Source organism: Pogona vitticeps, chromosome 1, assembly GCF_051106095.1.
Source record: "Pogona vitticeps strain Pit_001003342236 chromosome 1, PviZW2.1, whole genome shotgun sequence".
NCBI lineage: Eukaryota > Metazoa > Chordata > Lepidosauria > Squamata > Agamidae > Pogona > Pogona vitticeps.
The window spans coordinates 182,931,458-182,952,969 of record NC_135783.1 but is presented as its reverse complement, the minus strand read 5'-3'; the positions used below and the strand labels follow the sequence as shown (position 1 = coordinate 182,952,969).

The 21,512-nt window shown below is 41.4% G+C and overlaps 1 protein-coding gene across 3 annotated transcripts in view; it reads left to right on the top strand.

Annotated features, from left to right (window-relative positions):
- KIAA2012 (KIAA2012 ortholog) overlaps positions 1-21,512 on the top strand; it is an 84,928-nt gene that overhangs the window by 34,712 nt on the left and 28,704 nt on the right. For 2 of the 3 annotated variants that reach the window (XM_072978721.2, XM_078379732.1), the window contains exons 11-14: positions 3,804-3,886; positions 10,751-10,816; positions 14,508-14,583; positions 14,672-14,833. In XM_072978721.2, the coding sequence (XP_072834822.2) occupies positions 3,804-3,886; positions 10,751-10,816; positions 14,508-14,583; positions 14,672-14,833 (387 nt within the window). The remainder of the gene's footprint in view (positions 1-3,803; positions 3,887-10,750; positions 10,817-14,507; positions 14,584-14,671; positions 14,834-21,512) is intronic. The other variant, XM_078379737.1, reaches the window with a different exon arrangement.

The following is a 21,512-nucleotide window of genomic DNA, read 5'->3' as shown; positions in this document are numbered from 1 at the left end:
TTGTATTCTAGCGCTTGCCTGGCTCCGTTCCTTCTTGGAGGACCGTCCCCAGAGAGTACAGCTTGGATAGAGTGTCTCGGCCCTCTGGAGCCTCAACTGTGGGGTCCTGCAGGGGTCGATCATCTCTCGAATGCTGTTTAACATCTACATGAGGCTGCTGGGTGGGGTCATCAGGCGGTGTGGGGCATCGTGTCACCAGTATGCTGATGACACACAGCTCTACATCTCCTTTTCATCTACCTCAGTGGATGCCGTCCTGTCCCTTCAGCACTGCCTGGAGACTGTACTGGAAAGGATGCAGTTGAATGGGTTGAGGCTGAACCCGGACAAGACAGAGGTCTTGAGGGTGGGTGGTCCTTCCATCAGCGGTATAGGTAACTCCCTTTCTTTTGGGGGGATGACCCTTGCCGCAAAGAGTGAGGTCCGCAGCTTGGTGATACATCTGGACCCAGCGCTTACCATGGAAACCCAGGTGGCAACCGTGGTCCGCTCCGCCTATTTTCATCTATGGCAGATTGCCCAGCTGCGACCATATCTTGAGGGGGGGACCCTCACTACTCTAGTCCATGCACGCGTAATCTCGAGATTAGACCATTGTAATGCACTCTACGTGGGGCTGCCTTTGAGGCTGATGCGGAAACTTGAGATGGTCCAGAATGCAGCAGTCAGGCTTCTTAGTGGGGTGAGAAACACCAACATATCTCCCCCATTCTGGCTGCTTTGCACTGGTTGCCCATCTGTTTCCACATTGACTTCAAAGTGTTAATGATCACGTATAAAACTCTAAACAGTCTGGAACCTCAATATTTGGCAGATCATCTTCTCCCACCCAGATCTACCTGAATCCCCCGATATAGCCAGCAGGGATGGCTGAGGGGTCTGACGCTGAGGGAGGCCCAGAAGGAAAAAACAAGAAATCGGGCCTTCTCGGCAGTGGCCCCTCGGCTGTGGAACACCCTACTACCAGAAATTCGGCTGGCACCCTCGCTGGGTGTTTTTAAACGCCAGCTAAAAACTTGGCTATTCAAGCAGGCCTTCCCTCCAGCCAATTAAGTCTTTCTTACTTTTCTCCCCTTTTATGCTATGCCATCTTGGTAATTTTCTTCAAATTATTTGTTCAATTGTCTATGTTTTGTCTATGTAAACCGCCCCGAGTGGACATAGTCTAGAGGGATAGGGTAAGAATCCAATAAATAAATAAATAGCATGCACTGGTTCGCCACTGCATTTTGTACCTTCCAGCTTGCACACTTCTTCCACCAGACTATTGGAGGCAAATCCTTGATAGAGACTACTTCAATGCCTTTTAAATTCATCATTGATTCTGTGTTGTTGATCTCTCTCTCTCTCTCTCTCTCTCTCTCTGTCTCTCTCTCTCTCTCACCCACACACCCACACCCACCCACCCACCCACACACACACACACACACACACACGGGGGGGGGGAAAGAGATTTTGCAATTGTTATTGAAAATCTACCCCTTGGTGACATTGCAGGGGTATGCCCCTAGATCTTGGATTATGGGTCCTGAAATATCTCAGGGATTGGGATTCTGCTGTCCTGGCCACCTTACTAAGCACCCTTAGTGTGAGAAGTACAAATGAATACTCTGTTTTAGGGTAGAAATCTGTGGAACAGGGAGCAGTGTGCAAGGGGTCCTTTTGAGTATTTTAAAAACAGGTGTTGGAGGCATGAGGAAACAAAGTCCATCTTGTCTGAGGGGCTGCCTTGTCCATATCAGCCCCCCCCTCCCCATTAGTTTTAAGCTGTTTGGGGGAGGCATTTCCCTTGGTCTCTCCGTCCATGGTGCAGTCATGAGATAGCCTTTTTGGTGCTTGCTCCCAGCTTGTGCAACTTCTTCCCAGGGAAGACTAGGTTGGCCCCCTCCTTGCTGTCCTTCCACTAGAAGGTAAATACCTTCCTTTTCAGGCAGATCTTTAACATGTAACTAATAGTAATTCAGGAAGAGATTTGAAACAGAGTTATCCTTTTATCTTTTTAAATGTGTTTTTAATTTTTTAAAAAAATGTGATTTAATCAGGACCATTTCATAATTAATATCTTTGATTGTTATATGTGGTTTTTTGAATTTGTAACTGTTTTATGTTTTTAAAGCATGTTTAAACTGTCTTGAGCTCCTTTACAGAGAGAAAAAATGAATGAATGAATGAATGAATGAATGAATGAATGAATGAATGAATGAATGAATGAATGAATGAATGAATGAATGAATGAGGAAGATGTGTGTGACCTCTGAACTTCTGGAAATTGTCCACCCTGTTGTAGCAGCTGTCTGAGGGCAAGAGTAAAAAAATTGCATAAGCTAGTATGGACTGAACAGATGAACTTAGAATACAACTTGTGGAAATGTTGGACTCCTTTCATTAATTATAGAATAGCCTAAATCCAGTGTTATTCCCAACTAAAAGAGACCCACTGAAGTAACAGAACATTGGTAAGTATTCTCTTACCTACTCGCCCTTGATTCAGTGGGTCTGATCTAACTGGGATTAATAATTAGATTTAGGCCACTCAACTACTGGGTGGATTTCTTTAGATATTCTGAATATGAAGTAAAGTGATGAATTCATACTGATGTCTAGCATTTGGGTATAAGTGAGCCGAATTCTGTTGCAGTTATTCAAGAGGCATAACTTTTAGCAGTGAATTACTGTAAATAAGAATTCTTCATAGGGATTACCTGTTGCATACTGAGTTGCGCAATTTTTCAGGTAACAGATAATGCCCATGAAGATTTCTTACAGAGATTTACCTCTAAAAGTTACCTCTTTTGCATAACCGTGTAACAGGATTTCAGCCTCTGTTATGAGTAACAACAACAAAACCATCATCATCATCATCATCTTAGAACTGCGGAGCTAGAGGGGACCCTATGGATCATTGAGTCCAGCCCCAGTCAAACTCCCAGCTTCTGCCTCCACAGCCAGATGCCTAAACCACTGAGCGATCCAGCAGTTCACAGAGTGTACTAAAATGTTCCTGGGAGTTTCCATATTCTGGGAAATGGCACTTTGATAGAAAGCAACAAGAAGATGTGAAACTTAAAAACTTGCTTTCTTTGTTTGTTTGTGTCGGAAGCACCACATTCGAATTAATAAATATCTCAGATAATTTTCACCCAGAAACATTCAACATCAAGAGCGTTTGCAGCAGCTAACTCCAAGCTTTCTGTAATGCATATGGAAGAGCATAGAGTACTCTGACATTGGTGTGAAGTCATCTATTCCTCTCTGCACTTCAGTGCAAAACCCCACCCCCTTTGGTTCAGCCAGATCTGGCCCATAGCCTATGAAGTAACTTCCAGCAATCGGAGTGACTCAGGGCTAGACTTCCCTGAGGTTCCCTCCATTTTAACAGGTGGGTTGTTCTTCCCTTCCACATTCCAGTCTTAGTGTTCTCCGCTCTTCCTTCAAGATTCATGGATGTTATGAGAAAACCTTGCCTCAATTTCTGGAAGGTAGCCAGAGAGTGGATGTCCATTTGATGTATATGCGCTTGGTTTTTCCAGTATTAACTGCTACTGCTCTCTGTATGTCATGATCATACCAGCTAGGTAACAGATTTTATCAATAAGAGCAGGTAGTGATCATGCATTGATTAAACAAAAAAACAAACTTTCTACATGCACAAAACCCAAAATTGTTATGAAACTATATTGCTTAATCTGTTAACTCCGTGGATACCTCTGCTGAATATGTAAACATTTAAAGATGATCTAAGGTCTGAAGATGTATTTGTCTGGCAGTTTTAATTATTTTTATATTTCTGATTCATACTGCAGTAGAGGATGGAGTATTAAATGAAGAGAAAACAGCTGCCAGACATCCACCTGAGTCCACTGTGGCTGAAACACTGGATGAGAAGGTGCCATCAAAGCCATTGTTTTATATGATTTGTGAAAATATGTAGTAGAACTATTGCATAGAAAATAGGAATACTGTTACCAATTCGCGGTGCTTTTATATGTGGAGCACTTATCTGCCATACTGTTGACATAATTCTAATGTTTACAGTCCTGACTTGCCCTCTGGTGAGTAAGCCCCTCTGAGTTTAGTGGGACACACTGAGTGAACATACTGAATTGACGTCCAAGTCAACATGTTTAGGATTGCACAGAAGTTTTCCATTCCTGATACAAGGTGACACTGAGTCCATGCAAATAAGCAAAGTATCCACCACGTGGCTGGTTATATTCACATCCTTCCACATGGAAAGAATATAAAATGTGGTAAAAATGTGGTATAAATAATATTGTGGTAAAATGATCATATGAATGCGTTCATTCCTCAGATAGAGTTTGGACACTTTAGAGGAGAAGTCGAAGCCAGCCCTATCATTAGGCGGGAGTCTCAGGTGGTAGAAGCTGGGAGAAGGGAGACAAACTAGGTGTTTAAGGAAACGACTGTGTGTCACATATAGCCTGCCCTGTTTCTACAGACCTACATCTTCTGTTGCCTTCTGCGTGATAGAAGATGCTGCTCCATTGCCAATGGTGACGAAAGGTCCATTCTAAAAGGCCAATCAGCTTTAGAACATAGAAAGGATGATGGTGCTTTTTATCCTTTTACTCAGGAAGCAAAATGTTTCGGGATAGCCTGCAAGGAGAGGAAGAAACACTATTGTTTATACTAGAGTTTTGTTTCTCTTGCCCCAGAAACAAGCCTATAGAATGCCAAGAGAGAAGCAAGCCATATTTTTCATATCTACAGACGTTAAAAGTGCCTCCCTGTCTACATTTGACATATCTCTGTTGCTGCACCAGAGGTTCCTTCTGAGCAGTGCCTTTTCATCTCGGCATGAGGGAGAGCACTTTCACTAACTCCTGTTGCCAGACATAGGCAGAGACGTTCAAGCAATTCACTGTAGTCAGTAGCAATGTAGACATGTTAACATCATACCCTTCACTGTGGTATCTCATGTTCTCCTTTTGACTTTTTATTACCTCATGTGGAATGAAGAACCATTCCTTACTCTGTCAAGACAAATGTAATATTTTTTTAATTGCAAGAAGAGTTTATAACTATCTTCACTATATGCAGTGCAAATAACATGCCTTATCCTTTCTTGGAAGAGCTCTGGAAAAATTGCTGATATAGACGTCTGCAGTGGACAGGGCTGATTGGCTAGTGCCTACAATATCACCAAGACTGTTCCCTGCAGTAGTTTTGCCACAGCATCCAAAGAGTTCTTTTAAAAAATTAAGGCAAAAATGGACAAATGGAAAAATGCACATATGGTGCATTTTACACATAAACACAAAGACAGGAAACTACTTGACACATCCAAAAGGATGGCTTATGCAGCATTTTTGAATTTAGAATGTGAATTTGTGATGTGAATTTCAAATCCAGGATAAAGCCAGGCTTGTACCTTAAAACCAGAGTGAAGATGAGCATTAAAAAAATCTGCTACAACAACAACAACAACAACAACAACAACAACAACAACAACAACAACAACAACAACAACAACAACAACAACAACAACAATAATAATAATAATAATAATAATAATAATAATAATAATAATAATAATAATAATAATAATAATAATAATAATAATAATAATAATAATAATAATAATAAAGGGCAGGGAATAGTGGCATACACAATAGACAGCGTTTAGGCCCAGTTTCAGGTCTACCACTTATGTGAGAGTCATGAGGTGCAAAAAAGTACAGAAGTCCTGGTGCAATAGAGGAATTCTCCGCCTCTCTCACCCCCATTTGCTAAACTTGCACGTCCCAAATGTTCTCTCTTCTTTGCAACTTTGAAAGAAACAAAATCCTGGTGCTCATTAAATCTGGTCACCCAATGTTTGATAGAGACAATGTGTTAATTAAACAAGAAAATCCTTGAATACAACGAACAAAGCTGTCACTTCCAAAAAAATAAAAAGCAAGTACTGTAGCTGTATCCTTTGTTTAAATGGAATTAACAGAGCAATTCTGTGCACTTTTATTCAGAAATGAACTCCATTGTGATCCTAAGTAAGTGGGCATATAACTACGCCTTAACTACTGTTGTAGTGAAGCTCAGGTGAAGATATGTTTCAAGGTGGCAGAAAGCAAGTCTGGAATGAAGCAGAGGGATTGTTCAGTTGTTCAGGATTGCTTCCAGTGTCCTTGCCTTGATTTCCCCCCAAATGCCAAAGCCAGCCCTGATGCTAGAGTGAATTAGAATCACTGTTACACTAAAAGGAGTGTAAAACGGTACAGTAAATATAAAGACAAAACATCCCAAGCTAATTTTTTTTTCATCCATGGTGAAAGATCTCTACTTCCTTTCGTAAACTATTGTTTCAGTAGATTATTTTAGGAATAATTAGGCTAGCAAGAATTTAAGACAAAAGGGAAAAAGGAGGAAGAGGAGGAAGATCGCAACAGATATTCAGATATTGAGATGCTTTATCCCTCTTTTGAATGAACTGGTTTTCCAATATCATTCTTGCTGTTTCCTTTTGGACAGAGAGATGTAACATTGCATTATAAAAGAGTAAAAGTCACATTGTTATTCTCTTTATAAATGCTCTCTGTAGATTCCTAAAAGTGCCCCACTTTCCCCCCCAGAAAACTTTGGCAAGCTATATTTTTTAAATATCTGTGAAGATTCTCAGTCATCCAGGTGAGGTTATTTGGAAATGAAGTCATGGCAACTGGACTTCTTCCTTATTAGGTTGAAACGTTTCACTGCTCATCCAAGTAGCTTCTTTGGTCTGAGGAGAGTTGGAAGGAGATCCCTGATATATCCTTCCCCCTCGTCCCAATAGGCTTGCTAGATGGACAAAGGATGGGGGATGAATGAAAATCCCACTTCTGCAGTCCTTCTCCACCCATTGTCATGGGTTGTCAATAGTGTTAACAGTGTTAATAGTCATTAACAGTGGTATTTCTGGTGTGTGGTCCTGATCTTTCTGGGGATGGATGAAAGGGCAGCATGATAAATAGGGGACAGATTGTATCTAGAGCCTCCACCCCTGTTGAGGGAGGGATTTTCTGTATGTACATGTATGGCTTCCCTGACCCCTCCCTCAAACCACCTTTCTTCTCGGTCCAAAATGAGTAAATTGTGGTCATCAAATTTTGTCCTTCAAACGGAGGAACACTGCTGACTGTGGTCCTGGGCCGTTGCCCCTCCTGTGCTGGATCATGCTCCTCTTTAGTGGCTGTTTGGTTTCTCCAGTGTAGAGCTCCGAACACTCCTCTTTGCATTGGACCACATTTACTATATCGCTCCTGTTGTGTTTTGTTGTCTAGTCTTTTGGGTGGACGAGTCTCTGCCTTAGTGTGTTTGTGGGTTTGAAGTGCACGGGTATGCGGTGTTTACCAAAAATCCCTTTGAGCTTTTCAGACACACCTGTATGCAAGGAATGAGCAGGTTTTTCGGTCAGCTCTGGGTCCCAGACTGTTCCATTATCCTGCTGGGTCAAGGACATGGCCTTGTTAAAGGCCCATGTTGGATATCCACAGGCCTTAACATGTGTCTTCAGATGTCCATCTTCCTTCTTCTTGGCTCCTGTGGAGGCAGGGATGTTTCTTGCTCTGTGATTTAGCATCCTGATGGCCTCTAGTTTGTGTTGCAATGGCTGATGAGAGTCAAACCACGGGTATTGATTAGTGTGTGTAGGTTTTCTGTAGATTTCTATTCCATTGGGTCCTATGATGACTGCACAGTCCAGGAAAGCCAGCTGCTTGTCTTTGGTGTCTTCCCTAGTGACCCTGATATTTGGATCCACTGTGTTTATGTGGTCTGTGAAGGTGTGTACTTCCTGGATCTTGATCTTCAACCAGGTGCCGTCCACATACCTGAACCAGTGGGTCGGAGTCATCCCCTGGAAGGTCTTTAGAGCCTTCTTTGCCACTTCTTTCATGTGTAATTTGGCATTAATGGGCAACACCGGGGAACCCATGGCATAGCCATGTTTCTGTCTGTAAAAGTCACCTCTGTAGGTGAAGTGATGCTCAGACACAAGTCCAGGAGCAGGCATATGCGGTCCAGGTTGAGGCTGCTTTTGGTGGAGAGGGTGTTATTTTCTTCCGGTCTCCTTTTTACCATTGTTAGGGCATCAAGGGTGGGAACGCTGGTGAAGAGGGATGTGACATCAAAGGATACCATGGTTTCATCAGTATTTAGCTTCAGTTCCCTGATGCAAACTCCTCTGAGTTGTGAATGTGGTGGCCCGAGTGTCCAAACAATGGTGCTCAGATGGTGGCCAGGTATTTAGCAATGTTTTATGTTACTGAGTTTATGCTGTTTACGATGGGTCTGGGGGGGGACCTTCCTTGTGTATCTTGGGAAGTCCATAAAGGCAGGGGGGGGAGCCTTCTCCAGGATACAACCGGTGGTCGGTCACCCTGTCGATGGCGTGGTCCTTTTCCAAGTGTTTCAAGCATTCTATTGCTTTCTTCCTGGAAAAGTTGATGGGGTCCCTCTTCAGTTTCTCATATGTGTGTTGATCTTCCAAAAGTGAGCTTATTTTTCTGTGGCAATCCATACTCCTGAGGACGACAGTGCCTCTTCCTTTGTCTGCAGGCAGTATGGTGATGGTGTCATCCCTGCTGAGGGATGTCAGAACAGTTGTTTCCCGTCTGGTGAGTTTGGATGGTGGCAGTTGAGTGCTGGAAATTGCTGTATAAACTTTTATCCGGAGTTGTTCAGCTTCTGCCACTGGTAGATTGTTGTTCCAGGTAGCCAATTCTGTGGTTATAATGAAGTCCACAACCGAAAACTGTTTGGGTGTGATGCCCAAATTTAGGCCTTTGGCTAAGCCCCCCCCCCCCCGACCGAGTGAGTTCCCTGTCTGAGGGATTCTTCACCCATTTGTCCTTTGTGGCCTCCGCTGTGGTCCCTTCATCATCCTCTTGTTGAGTTCCCCTGCTGACTGTTTTCAGAAGACAGGAGTATCAGATTTCTTGATTTGCCTCTCTTTGCCTTTGAAGTGCTGGGCCAGTTGTGTTTTGCAGACGAAATCTCGGACTGCATCCAGCGTCGGTTGGGTAGTGTGAAAAGTAGTTCTCGGTGAAGGCGGTCTACTCTGTGTTTCAAAGTGTCTATGATGGAGTGGACCTGTCTGATCCTTTCATTAGGCAGCTGTTCTTGTGCTTTCTGAAGAATCTTGTTGTCCCCCCACCCCCGTTGGCTTCTTATAGTAGAATACAGTACAGGCATAGACTTGTCAGGGTGACGTTCTGTTGTCTGCATCTCAGGATGATGCACAAGTGGTTCCTGTAGCCTGCCACTTTTCTTGCTCTCCTTTCATGTTCTCACACCAACTTCAGAGTATCTGCCCCAAAATGTGTAACAATATATTTCCAGATAAACACTTGTACTTTTAAGACCAACTGTCATACTGGTAAAAAAAACAACTATATGCAGATTCACAAGTTTAATTGGGAAAGGTTTAATTTTTAAAGTTTACTTTTATAGATCTTTTAGTTCATATTTTGGTCCCTGATACGTATTTGTTGTTTCAGGTAGGCAGGAATAGGATTTTTTTTTAATTTTGCAGCTACAAAAACATATGACATCTCAGTGGTGCTTGAAAGAAAGGCTTTAGTCTGTACATTTTTAGCTCCTGAGAACTAGAAAAATGTGAGAAAGGTGATGGAGATTACACAGGATCAGACGCAAAGAAAGGGAAGGCTGCAGAAAATATATGGGAAGAATAAGCAGCGTGTACAGTGGTGCAATCACTACATTCTATTGGCAGCATGGAGGGTTAGATCCCAAGGTTGCCTTCTACAGATAGGTCTGTCCTGGGTATAGAAAGGCTTTGTCAACAGCACAAGATCCTTGTGTGCAAAAAGATTACTAAAAATTCAGAGAAAGGCTTCTCTTGGCTCAAGGCATTGCCTCATCTTCTGCCCTAGGTTTTAAGATGCCCGCTGCTTATACAAGGACTTGTCCAGCATTGCATAAGCTCCTCCACTAGCTATTAATGGAACAACATTACTGCCAGAATTTCTTCTGCATCTTTGGAGCAAAAGCTCTGTGTGTATATGTATGTGTCTCAGGATGCACTGAACTCCAGAAAATGAGACTGAATCTATATTATCCATTGTTAGGCTAATTCAACTAAATATTAACCTGCAAGCATCTAACTATGTAGCCTAGGACTACACAGAAGGCTTACAGGAATGTACGTCCTCTCTTAAAATTTGTCATTAGACGTTATCTCCTAAAACAAATAGCAGCGTTAGGAATAGAGATGGGGGAGGGAGCCCATTGCAGCAGAAAGGCTTGCCTTCCACACACTGTGATCCCAGTCCTGGTCTGCCAGGAAAATGCCTTCTGGAAGCCCTTTTAGAGGGAGGAGGGACACAAAGGAAGAGGTGCAGAGAGACCTTTCATTTTACAGGGCAGGTTAGAACAGGGATGGGAAGGTTGTCTGATTGTAACTCATTGGATCCCTCATTGCTGGTTGAGCTGTCTCGTTTTATCTAATGGCTGAAAACCCAGTATTAAGTTGCAACTGGAGTAGGCCCATTGAATCAGTGGAATGTACAGAGCAATTAACTCACCAAGTCCCCACGGATTCAGTAGGCCTACTTTAGTTGCAACGTACTACTGGCTTAGAGCAGTAGCAAGATGCTAGCAATGTGACTGATTGCTTAATTAAGCAAATAAATAGGATGTGTCTGGAACATACAGTAGGATGATATAGATATATAGGCATTATTTACACCTCAAAAAGCAGTAAATATGTTTGTGGCTCTGTTTTTCATTCTAGGAAGGCTTCCAACTCTTAGCTGCACTGAAGAACAGAGGTTCTGCCCTGTGTGCCGATAGAAGTCTGGTATGTTCAAACAAGAGATAATTATACAGCAATTTAAATGCACAGGCAGACAAAGAGAAACAGATGCAAAATGATGTACTCTTCAAAGCATTGTTAAAGTGACTGGGGATATTTATTATGGAAACGCATCCCCAAACAGACACAGTGTATCTAAACCTTGCTTTAAGAGCTAAAGTCCTAAAGCTATTTGATGGCATAAAAATACAGAAACGGACTTCAGTAAGATCAACAAGGGTGGAACCTTAAGGCACAAGGAGGGGGAAAATCCCCCGCCAAGAGATCCACATGGGGAAGTGATCAGGGGCTGAACTCGGGGTGTTGGGTTTGAAAAGGAATTTGCTGCATTGCTTGGTTCCTTCTTTAGAGCCAGGCTGCTGTTTTCACTGTCATTTCCACATATAGGTACTGTAACCTGGAGTGTAAGAGATTGTTAACACCTTGAATCTTTGGTACCAGGTGGCCAAAAAACTTCAGGGGAAATACTCTGTAGTTCCCTCTCATGGCCAATTCTGATATTTCACCTTGCAGATGTCTATCAGAACATGGTGGACAAAACCAAAGAACACTTTCGCTGCCACTTAGGATGAATAAGAGAATGGCAGACAACCTGAAATGTCTTCTAATGTTGTCATTACTTTTTACAATTTTTACAAATTTGTTGTTGCTCATGATATCGCTCGTTACCCCCCAAAGGAATTAATTACCGTGAACTGTTATTTATTTATTTGTTTGTTTGTTTATTTGTTTGTTTGTTTATTTATTTACTTACTTACTTACTTACTTACTTACTTACTTACTTACTTACTTACTTACTTACTTACTTACTTACTTACTTACCTACTTACTTACTTACTTACTTACTTACTTACTTACTTACTTAATGTATTTATACCCCGCCTATCTGGGTGATGTATTGGTAGTAGGCGAAACAGGAGCAATTAGTGGGCAGGATTAAAATTAAAAGACATGCATACCTTCACCATTCATCTACATCCTCACATATATATCATACTCTGGTGGAGAAGGTTCTGTTATCAGCCTCATCTTCCCACAGTCTCTTTCCCACATTTTCCAGCTGACAGCAGGAAAAAGAACCTAGTGCCGCCGCCACCACCACCAAAGGGGGGACCTGGCCTTCTTTTCTTTTCCCTGCTTCTGGGGATGTGGTGGCAGGGTCAGGAAGAGGGACTTGGCTGGGATAGAGAAAAGCCTCAGTGTGCTGGATTCCACCTCTAGGCTGCAAGCTCCCCGTTGCTGCCTCCAGAGCTGAGGTGGGGCTTTTTCACATCTCAAGAACTCTATAAAACCAATGTAGGATGGATGTGGCCTCTACAGGTATTTAAAACTCCAATGCAACAAAAGTACACACATGCTCACAGTCTATTTAATGGAAATGGATCCCAATATGCCAAGAACCAAAGAACTGTGCAGGAGCCAACGCTTGAGTTCTGTGCAGGCGCCCAAGGATTTTGCAGGCCAGTAGGAGCTCATGGGCTTCTCTCGGCGCTTTCAGTTCCAGCAAAGTTTAAGCTAAGGGGAAACTGTAGTAAACTAACACGAAATGTGCACCATATATTGGTCTTTGGTTCTCCAAGCTGCAATGAAGGCCGTATCTTTTTATCTCCATGAGAGACATTGTTAAAAAAAAACTTGTTTACATTTCCAGTACAGGCAAAAAGGAGCAGGAGCAGGACGAATACATTTCCAAGTCTTAGTTTCCAACACAGGTTTCTTCTTCGTAGGGTCTGTTCTAATGAACTGCACACCAAACAGGGCCTGCTGTTTTCCTTCTCAGGAATATAAGACATATCCTTATCCTAGGTCAGAATTCATCCTTCCAACAGGTTTTGTCTGAGTCACAGTGTCTGTCCAAGATTTCTCCAACAGAGACGGGTCTTTGCCATCAACTAAACAGGGAGAGATGGACAGTGTCCTTCGGACTGCAACACCCATAATCCCTCATTATTGCCTGTGGTGGCTATGATGATAGAAACTGTAGGCCAAATCTACCTGGTGGTTCATGGTTACTCATCCCCATTTGAGCAGGAGGCTGAGTTTGAAGATTTGGATTTGAGACCTTCTGCATGCCAAGAATATATTCTTAGATGTGACCATTTTAATTTTTGGACTACAGCTCCCCAGAATTCCCCACACAGCTTGGAGCACTAGTCCGAAAACAAGTAAGCACACCTTTAGTGTTCCACCATCAAGCTATAACCTCTCTTATTGTAAACACGAAAAGAGGCAAAGTGAAAGCTGAAGGAGAAGTCCTTGAGGACTTCACAACACTGAAAGAAACCTGCTAAAAAGGCTCAGGTTTATGCACCATTGCTTTCAGGTTTCCTTCTAGGGAAATTCTGTTGTCGAGTGGTAGATCTCGAAGCACCACCACACTGGCTGGCCGCCACCCCAGAAGCATCTGTCATCGCTTTTCAATATGTCTTTCCCTCTTTCATCTGTCACTACCTCATTTGCTCATTTTCTTTTCACTGAAGCTTATTACCAGAGGGAGAAAGTGTTGTACAGTCATGAGAGAGCAGGAATGGGATTGAGAGGGAGAGTCTAGTGACTCTCTTGCTTAAGATTTGGAACTGACAGGACTCTTAAAATCTAATCAGACGCAGGTCTCCCTGGAGCCATGCCTTCCTCCCTTATAACACTTTAACCAGATAAGCTTGTTCCACAGAAAGTTCTGGATATGATGTTTAATCCAAGCTCTCTGAACAATCACTTGTGGCAGCCAGGAAATTAAAATGGATACTATCCTGTTCTCTTTAGTAAAAGAAAACCCTACTGAGGTAGAATAAGCATTTCTTTAAAGTGGTCAAAGGCCTAAGTGATACATGTGGGTGCAAGAGTTGACTAGAAAAGAGAAAAAGGAGTAGCCATTTGTATGCCAGCAAAATGAAAGGATACAGAATGAAATGGACACGTAGTAGGAAGTAAATAACAGAAGGCTGGACCTGTGGAACTTTCTTCTACAAGAAGCTTGAAGGTTTTAATCATTGTAAACCACCCAGAGTAGTGGCTTGCCACTAGATGGGCAGCATGCGAATGCAGTAAGTAAGTAAGTAAGTAAGTAAGTAAGTAAGTAAGTAAGTAAGTAAGTAAGTAAGTAAGTAAGTAAGTAAGTAAGTAAGTAAGTAAGTAAGTAAGTAAGTAAGTAAGTAAGTAAGTAAGTAAGTAAGTAAGTAAGTAAGTAAGTAAGTAGCAGAGACCAGGCTGTGAGTAAAAAGATGCTACAGTGAAAGAGTAAAATAACAGCATGTTATTATATAGGATCTTTTGGGCGTCTGTTCCAGTTACTTACCGTACATGCTCCAAATATGGTTTGGGGATGAAGACATCAGCTGGGCTATGTAATCAGTATCCCTATATTATGTTGGGATGGGCAACCAGTGGTCCTGTAGTTGCTGTTAGACTACAGTTCCCATCAGTATGGCCTCTGAGACCAGATGGTGAGAGCTGAGGTTCAGCAGCATCTTGAAGGTGACATGTTTCTTATGTTTTACACACTCCAAGCTTCCAGATCTCACCTCCAGATCTCACTGTTGGATGTAAGATGGTAGGCTGTGTAGTCTCTCCAAAGACAACAATGATTGAAGAGGCTGATGGTTGCTGTAATATACTTGGGGGGGGGGGGGAGAGAAAGACCGGCTTTACAATTAACACTTTCTGCTCTTTTTAAAAGGAAATCCCTCAGACACAGCACGCTGGAAAGCCACAAGGGAACAGGAATGGCTTTGGAAATGAACCAGGTGCCATGGGTAAATCTAATTGGATTTTCATATGCTAGTGTTGAGGCTTGCTCTGTGAAAACTATAACTGGTGGACCTTTCATATTTTGCATGCTAGAAAATGAGAGCCCCTCTCTTCAGTTCAGGAAGGAGAATCAGCAAAGCCAAGGTGGTCTGTGCAGAAATAACTACCTTCAGCAGAGTGAGGAGGAAAAGGGGCTTTCCATCCTGACCCAGACAAAAAGGCCAAAACCGAAAAATGGCGCTGACTTCGCAGAAGGTATGAAGTTATGTGTTCCTTACTTTTTGTACAAAGAGCCTGTTCTCATGATCTGTTGTAGTGAATATTACCCTCAGAGCCTGTTCCAAAATGTGGGACAGTTGGGCCGGTGTGAGGCCTCTAGCCCAGCAAGAGGCCCATTGCTACCATGAATAATTAAGAAGGTCAGGTGCAACCTAAAAACTATTATCAGGTTTTGTATTCGAAACTGTGTCTCTGAGGTTAATGCAAAAAAAAAGTAGGCATTTAATCCATCCATAGAAGTAAAGTTTTAGGTAACCTATACAAGTTACAAATAAGGCAAGTTCATCTATGATCTAAATCTCCATTTCGCCTTCCTAGCAGTCTGACTCCATGAGCCATGATCATCCTTTCTAACATTTGCTTTATTTGTAATGTTCTTATTAATGTATGTCATCATGTTGCCTGTGCTCATGAGGACTGGTGATTATAGTCCAAAATGTATGAATGGGTGAAGTTTGGATGAGGTTGAATTAGATTAGATGTATATCGAATTAGATGTGTGTATATATTGAATTAAACATGTGTATGATACAAAGGTTTAACTGGAAAGCCAATGGAAATAGAAACAAGACTATATCCTGGATTGTTGATAAACCACATGAACTTTAAAACAGGCACAGAGTTGAAAGGAGAGTCGAGTAAGAGAACGGTTGGGAATTCGTCCTTTAAAGAGGAGGAGAAACTTAAGTTGAAATGTCAGAATTATACAATTCCTTCTTGTCCATCCTAGGATCCTGTTTTAAAATTTGCCGTATCCTTCCCAAACTGGTGCTCTTGAGATGTCTTGGACTTCAAACCTCATTGTCCTCCGTCAGCATTGACAGTGGCCATACTGGTTGGGGACAATGTGAGTTGTAGTGCAGCACCTCTAGTGAGTGGCAGGTTGGGGAAGGCTCTTCTGCCTTTTATTTCATAGGGTCTTCATCCAGCTTTCCAATATGACTTGTCTGTACATAAAGGATTGAACAGTTTAAAATTTGGCCAATCAAGTCTGGCTAATTCTATTTTAGCAAGAATTCTGAAAATGGAGAATGTTCTTTGTATGAAGCAGAAGGTCACTAATCGCTTAGAGAGACGTATTTTGTGCCAACGGAGAGAAAGATTATTATTCTCTCCTTTCAGCTTAATAGTGCTCGTATAGATCTGCAGAGACTAGCACTACAATCATTTTCTCCTTCTTCCCCTCTCTGAGTTTTCAGATCTTGATAGTAATGTGGCACAGTATAATTTTGTTCCCTTTGCTTATGACCTTTCCAGAACAACGTCCTCTACTTCTTTTTCATATTTTCTCTGTGAGCCACAATATTTGTCAAAACTAGGAGGAAAATCCAGGCGAGAAGTCAGTAGATTTGCACTGACTTGTCTCCACCTGGGTTCCCACCCCTCCATCCTCCATGGGTGTCAAACATCTTCTGTAGCCTCATCTTACCAAATTTTACTTGGATGCCACTACTAAGCCTTATAGGGTGGAGAACCTTTTATGGAGGAAGGAGGAAGTATTACATATATGTGTATAATGGGCATGCAACAATTAGGGGTTTTGGAAACATATTCTAGAAGTGTGTGCACTAAACAAGGGCTTCCTAGCACATGTGCACAGAGAGCAGTGCAGGCATTTAGTTACATATTATTTAAGAAATACAGTAGTTGTTGATTCACGTTTGGGAAAATACCATCAATCTTGTCATTTTTTAAAAGTGTTGATGTGAAATCATAGAGTACTTACCCTAGGAACGATCCCAAATTAAACAGAGGGTGGGTCCCCCCTCTGCCACTTGCACAAGGAACGGTTCCAAGCAAGCTTCAAGGAAGATTTGCATTTAAGGGCATGAGCGTGTACCCCTAGGAAATTACTTTGATCATAATTTACTTGGTGAAAATTTAAAGAACCTGAGCAGGGGGAAATCAGTCAAAACACAGTTCTTGATGGTTTGTACTCTGAGGAATGGGAGATGTGTGAGACAGATTTTTTTTAAAAAAAATAGTGGTTGCTGGAAGCAGCAAAAAAAATGCCACTGCTTGCATATGATAAGACACAAATATATCCATATCAACAAAACCTGAATGGTTGACTCCAAGACTTTTTAAAGCTTCCTGTCATCACAAGACTGAGTGTTCAATTTAGTTTTCTATGTTGGTTCGTTAAGGAAACAGGGAAAGGCAGACACATTGCCTACAGAGCATATAAGTTACTATTATGTCTCTCACTTTTTCAAAGAACTGTAGTTCCAAGAATTCTAGTAGGAAAATCTGTCACCGTTGTTCTTCAATAAGTCCTGAAATGGTGGGAAGGGGCTAAGGCAGACCCACCTGCCCCACTCAGGCCATAAGCTGCCATGACTGAATATTCTGGGAACTTCCTTCTGTATAAATAAACTGTATATATAGTTAAATTCATGTGTGCATGTCCATAGCATGATTGCTTGTTTTAACTATTTATACGCTGATTTTCAACCATAATGCCCTAAAGGTAATGTACAAAACAAATAATAAAACATTTTCAAAAATAGAAAAAATAGAACAAAACCTCTAAAATACTAAAATCAGGTGTTGATCCCTTACTAGAAAGTTCTGCAGTGCCTTCCTCAGTAATAAAGTTGATTGCCAATATACAGCCGTCAAATGATAAACCTGTATGTGTGAATTGATTCTCATTCTGTACAATAACTATGCTAGCAGAGAAATGTTACATGTTAGGACATTTCTACATGAAAGGTACTGGGATCTTTCTGAGCATTGAGATTATGTTTAAATAATCTTTCTGCTCACACCCTCAAAATGTTTCTTGAGGATTCTCGCTATCACTTCTCATGGAAGGAAGGAAGGAAGATATACTTTTCCTTCATATCACATCAAGGAATCTAAGAACTGACCCAAGCTAAATAACAGAAAAGAGAAGTAAAAATTCCTGTCAGCCTTGGCTCCCGAACAGGAATTAATAAGCTGAAATCTACAGTAAGTCACAAATAAAGTAGGCCCATTGAAGCAGTGGTGAGTCAGCTCCTCTATAAGTGCCACTGATTGAACGGGCCTACTTTAGTTGTGACCTACCATTGGATTTCAGCCATAGTGTCATATCACTGGGCATTTTTTATTATATGTTTTCGAGATATCTTTAACTTATTCATTTGTGGAAGATAAATGTAAGGACCAATATGGATTTGAAACGTACAATGCAAAGTGATTTAGCTGTCACATGTGGAAAACGTCCACTATCGGGAGATGCATGTCAAATGTAGGCTTGATTTGTGATTCTTGCAATGGCCCCTTTCTGCTGTGTGGGCTGCTTGAATGCCAGGTTACATCTGTGCAAAGCAGATGAAAGGAGTTGCTTGACGCACAGGTCTGTCCTTAGATCTGAAACTCATAAATCAGAGATCAAAGGCTGAAAACATCAAGACTAGCTTGGCATGGATGTCTCCACACAGACACCTTTTAGTAGATGCGATGTAGAAACAGACCCAGCCCAAGACATTTTGGTACCCGAAATAAAGGACAGGACACTCCTTTCCCATTTCCCTTCTTTATACAAAAGCTAACAGGAGTGACAATTCAATACTACTTCAATGCTGTCAATGGTCTCTGAAGATACTGGGAAAGTGAAGGGGGCACAAAGCAGACTGGAACGGTTGGGTGGCTGCCCGTTCTTCCTGAAACATTTTTCTCCAGAAGGCACCGGTGCTCCTCTGACTAACAGATGGGAGCTCCTGCAGAACAAAATCTGGGTGCCCAAGATTTGTTTCTTCCCTGTATTTGGAGGCCCTGTCAAGTCTATAAGAAACAGGACCTGGACAATCAACACCCGAGAGTCCCCAACAAGCCTCTCAATGCCCCCACTACTGTGAATGCCACTGCAGATACTCTGGAGGTTAGTGAAGTCTGCTGCCTGCTATCATTTACCAGCAATCAAAGGGCGAGTGCGCCTTTGGCCAGGTAGATTCCACCCCCAATCACAAGTTTGCCCTGAGGTTGTTTTGCAAAAGGAATGTCACTGTGCTCTCATTAACCCCAAAAGTTAAGCTGTTCCAAATAATACCTTTAATTCTACCACAGTTCCGGATGGCAATGGGCTACAGATTTCAGGAGCAGTGGTTATAGGCAGCAAGGAGAAGTACTCCTTACAATAAGCTGATTTATTTATTTATTTATTTATTTATTTATTTATTTATTTATTTATTTATTTATTTATTTATTCATTCATTCATTCATTCATTCTTTCATTTATTTATTCATTTGTTTATTTATTTATTTATTTATTTATTCATTCATTCATTCATTCATTCATTTATTCATTTGTTTATTTATGTATGTATGTATGTATTTATTTATTTATTTATTTATTTATTTATTTATTCGATTTTCACCCCGCCCCTCTAGACAATGTCTACGTCTTACACACATGTGTAAGAGCTGGGAGTGGCTGGATATGAAACTCAGGAAACAAGGAGGTTACAGGGTAAAAATTCTTAGCAACTTCTTACTCAGAAAGACATACTTTGGTGCATATGTGTATGCACAGCAGACTTAATTTTAAACGGTGGCCATGCATTTACGGTAAATCATTTTGCTTCACTGTATACATACCCTGTTTCCCTGAAAATATGACCTAATCTGAAAATAAACCCTAGTAGGATTTTTCAGGATGCTCGTAATATAAGCCCTACCCCCAAAATAAGTCCCAGTTAAATGAAACCCCATCCTCCGCCATTGTGCAGCAACCAGAAGAAGATGACATGACTGTATTTGAATAAATGTAGATTGTTGTACATGAAAAAAATAAAACATCCCCTGAAAATAAGCGCTAGTGCGTTTTTGGAGCAAACATTAATATAAAACTGTCTTATTTTCGGGGAAACATGGTAGAACAGGTTGATTTGCAATTAAAACTTTGCCTTTTATTGTGGAGAAGAGCAGCTGTCCAAAAATTCACAACAGATGCATGCTACATGCAAATTCAGTAATAAAACAGGTCTGATCCATATCTCATACAGTAACATGCAGCTCAGGACTAAATTATCCACCAGCTGTCAAGCTGGAAAGTTTAGATCCCATTTCCAACTCAAAAACATGCTCAGAACACATTGAAACCCAACATATTATTTTTTAAGAAAATCACACATTTTTTTAAGAATGCAGAAATAGAACAGGATGGGATGGATTTGGAGATGAACACACTTGAAAGTAATACAGATCAAAAAAACAGACTAATTCACTCATCCCTAATTCGTATTCATTTATCGGTACTTAAGTACCATTTGTAAAAATGGGGTTGGCTTTGAGAATCCTGGAATAAAGCAAAAAGAGTCGTTCACTGGAATGTCACATTAAAGTGTCAGGTACAGTGGGAATGAATTAATTATATTCCTTGTGGTCATATGACTGGCTCGGTTTGAAATATATAACACAAATAACAAAGATGAAGAAAATGAAACACCTCAATTTTTCTTAACTGGTACAGTCAACTGACTGAGTTGTCATCTGTTTAGCAATTTAAAACAAATACTACCTGTCTTATTTATAGGAACGTACACGTCTTTCAATACTTCCTCTCAGCATTTATTCTGTTGACTTCACAGTGTCAGGACTAATCACGAGTAGATGCAAACTTGAGGCTTAAGTATGCAACGTATAGTATTTTGTTTGGCCAGCAGGGCTCGTGTTTTTTTGTAACATTTCCAGCGACTGCCTACAGCAGTGGTTTCCCAACCTCTAGATGTTTGTGGACTACAACTCCCAGAAATCCTGGCCAGCACAGCTACTGGTGAAGGCTTTTGAAAGTTTTAGTCCAATAACATCTGGGGACCCAAAGTTGGGAACCACTAGCCTATATCAATCTTTCAGGCAGTTGCTGGGCATTTCCACATAGCATTATTGATTATGCGCAAAATAGAACAAGGTGTGGGAGTGAACTCTTCTTGTTTTGCCTGCCTGCCTTGCTTGGCCCCCTGATGGCTAGAGTTGCTAAACCAAGAAATGTATTGTGTTGTCCAAGCTCATGTTCCCAGTTTGTTACAGCCTTTACAAGCCAGGAAAATAGCTCGAGGTTTGTTCTTGATTTATAATTTCTGGCTTTTTGGAAGGAACAAGGTAGGAGCTAGCCCAGGTATGGACAGCATGCTAAGTCTGGTTCTAGTTGGGTTGAGCTGCTGGTGGAAGGAGTCAGCTGTTTGTTAAAATGTGTCCAAGATCTCAGATCACACTGTGTTGCAATATAAAAGTGGTCTGGAGTTCCAACATTCTATTTAAAAAACAACAACAAGGGGCATTGATAATACAGTATAATATAATAGATGACCCTCTCTCAAGGCCAAAGTATATGCATCAGAGTATAGCCACCCAATAAGAGTTGTCGTGTCTTGTTGGCAGGTCTAAAGAACCAGTGCAGGAGTACATTAGCAAGGGATCTTCATTCTCTTAACCTGTGATTTCCCAGCATTTGTTAGCTAAACCGCCTAACTCGAGCTACTTATTGCTCACACCGGGGAAGTATCTAAAGCACACCTTTTCGCACAGCATGGGTTTTATCTTTCAGTTGATTTCTGCTTCTGAACTCCACGCACATAGAAATTCTTGTGAGTAAGCCCGTAACAACTAGGCCCTTTCAGTTCTGAAAACTCCCTCCAGAGTTGTATCCAAAGAGCTTATATTGTATTAG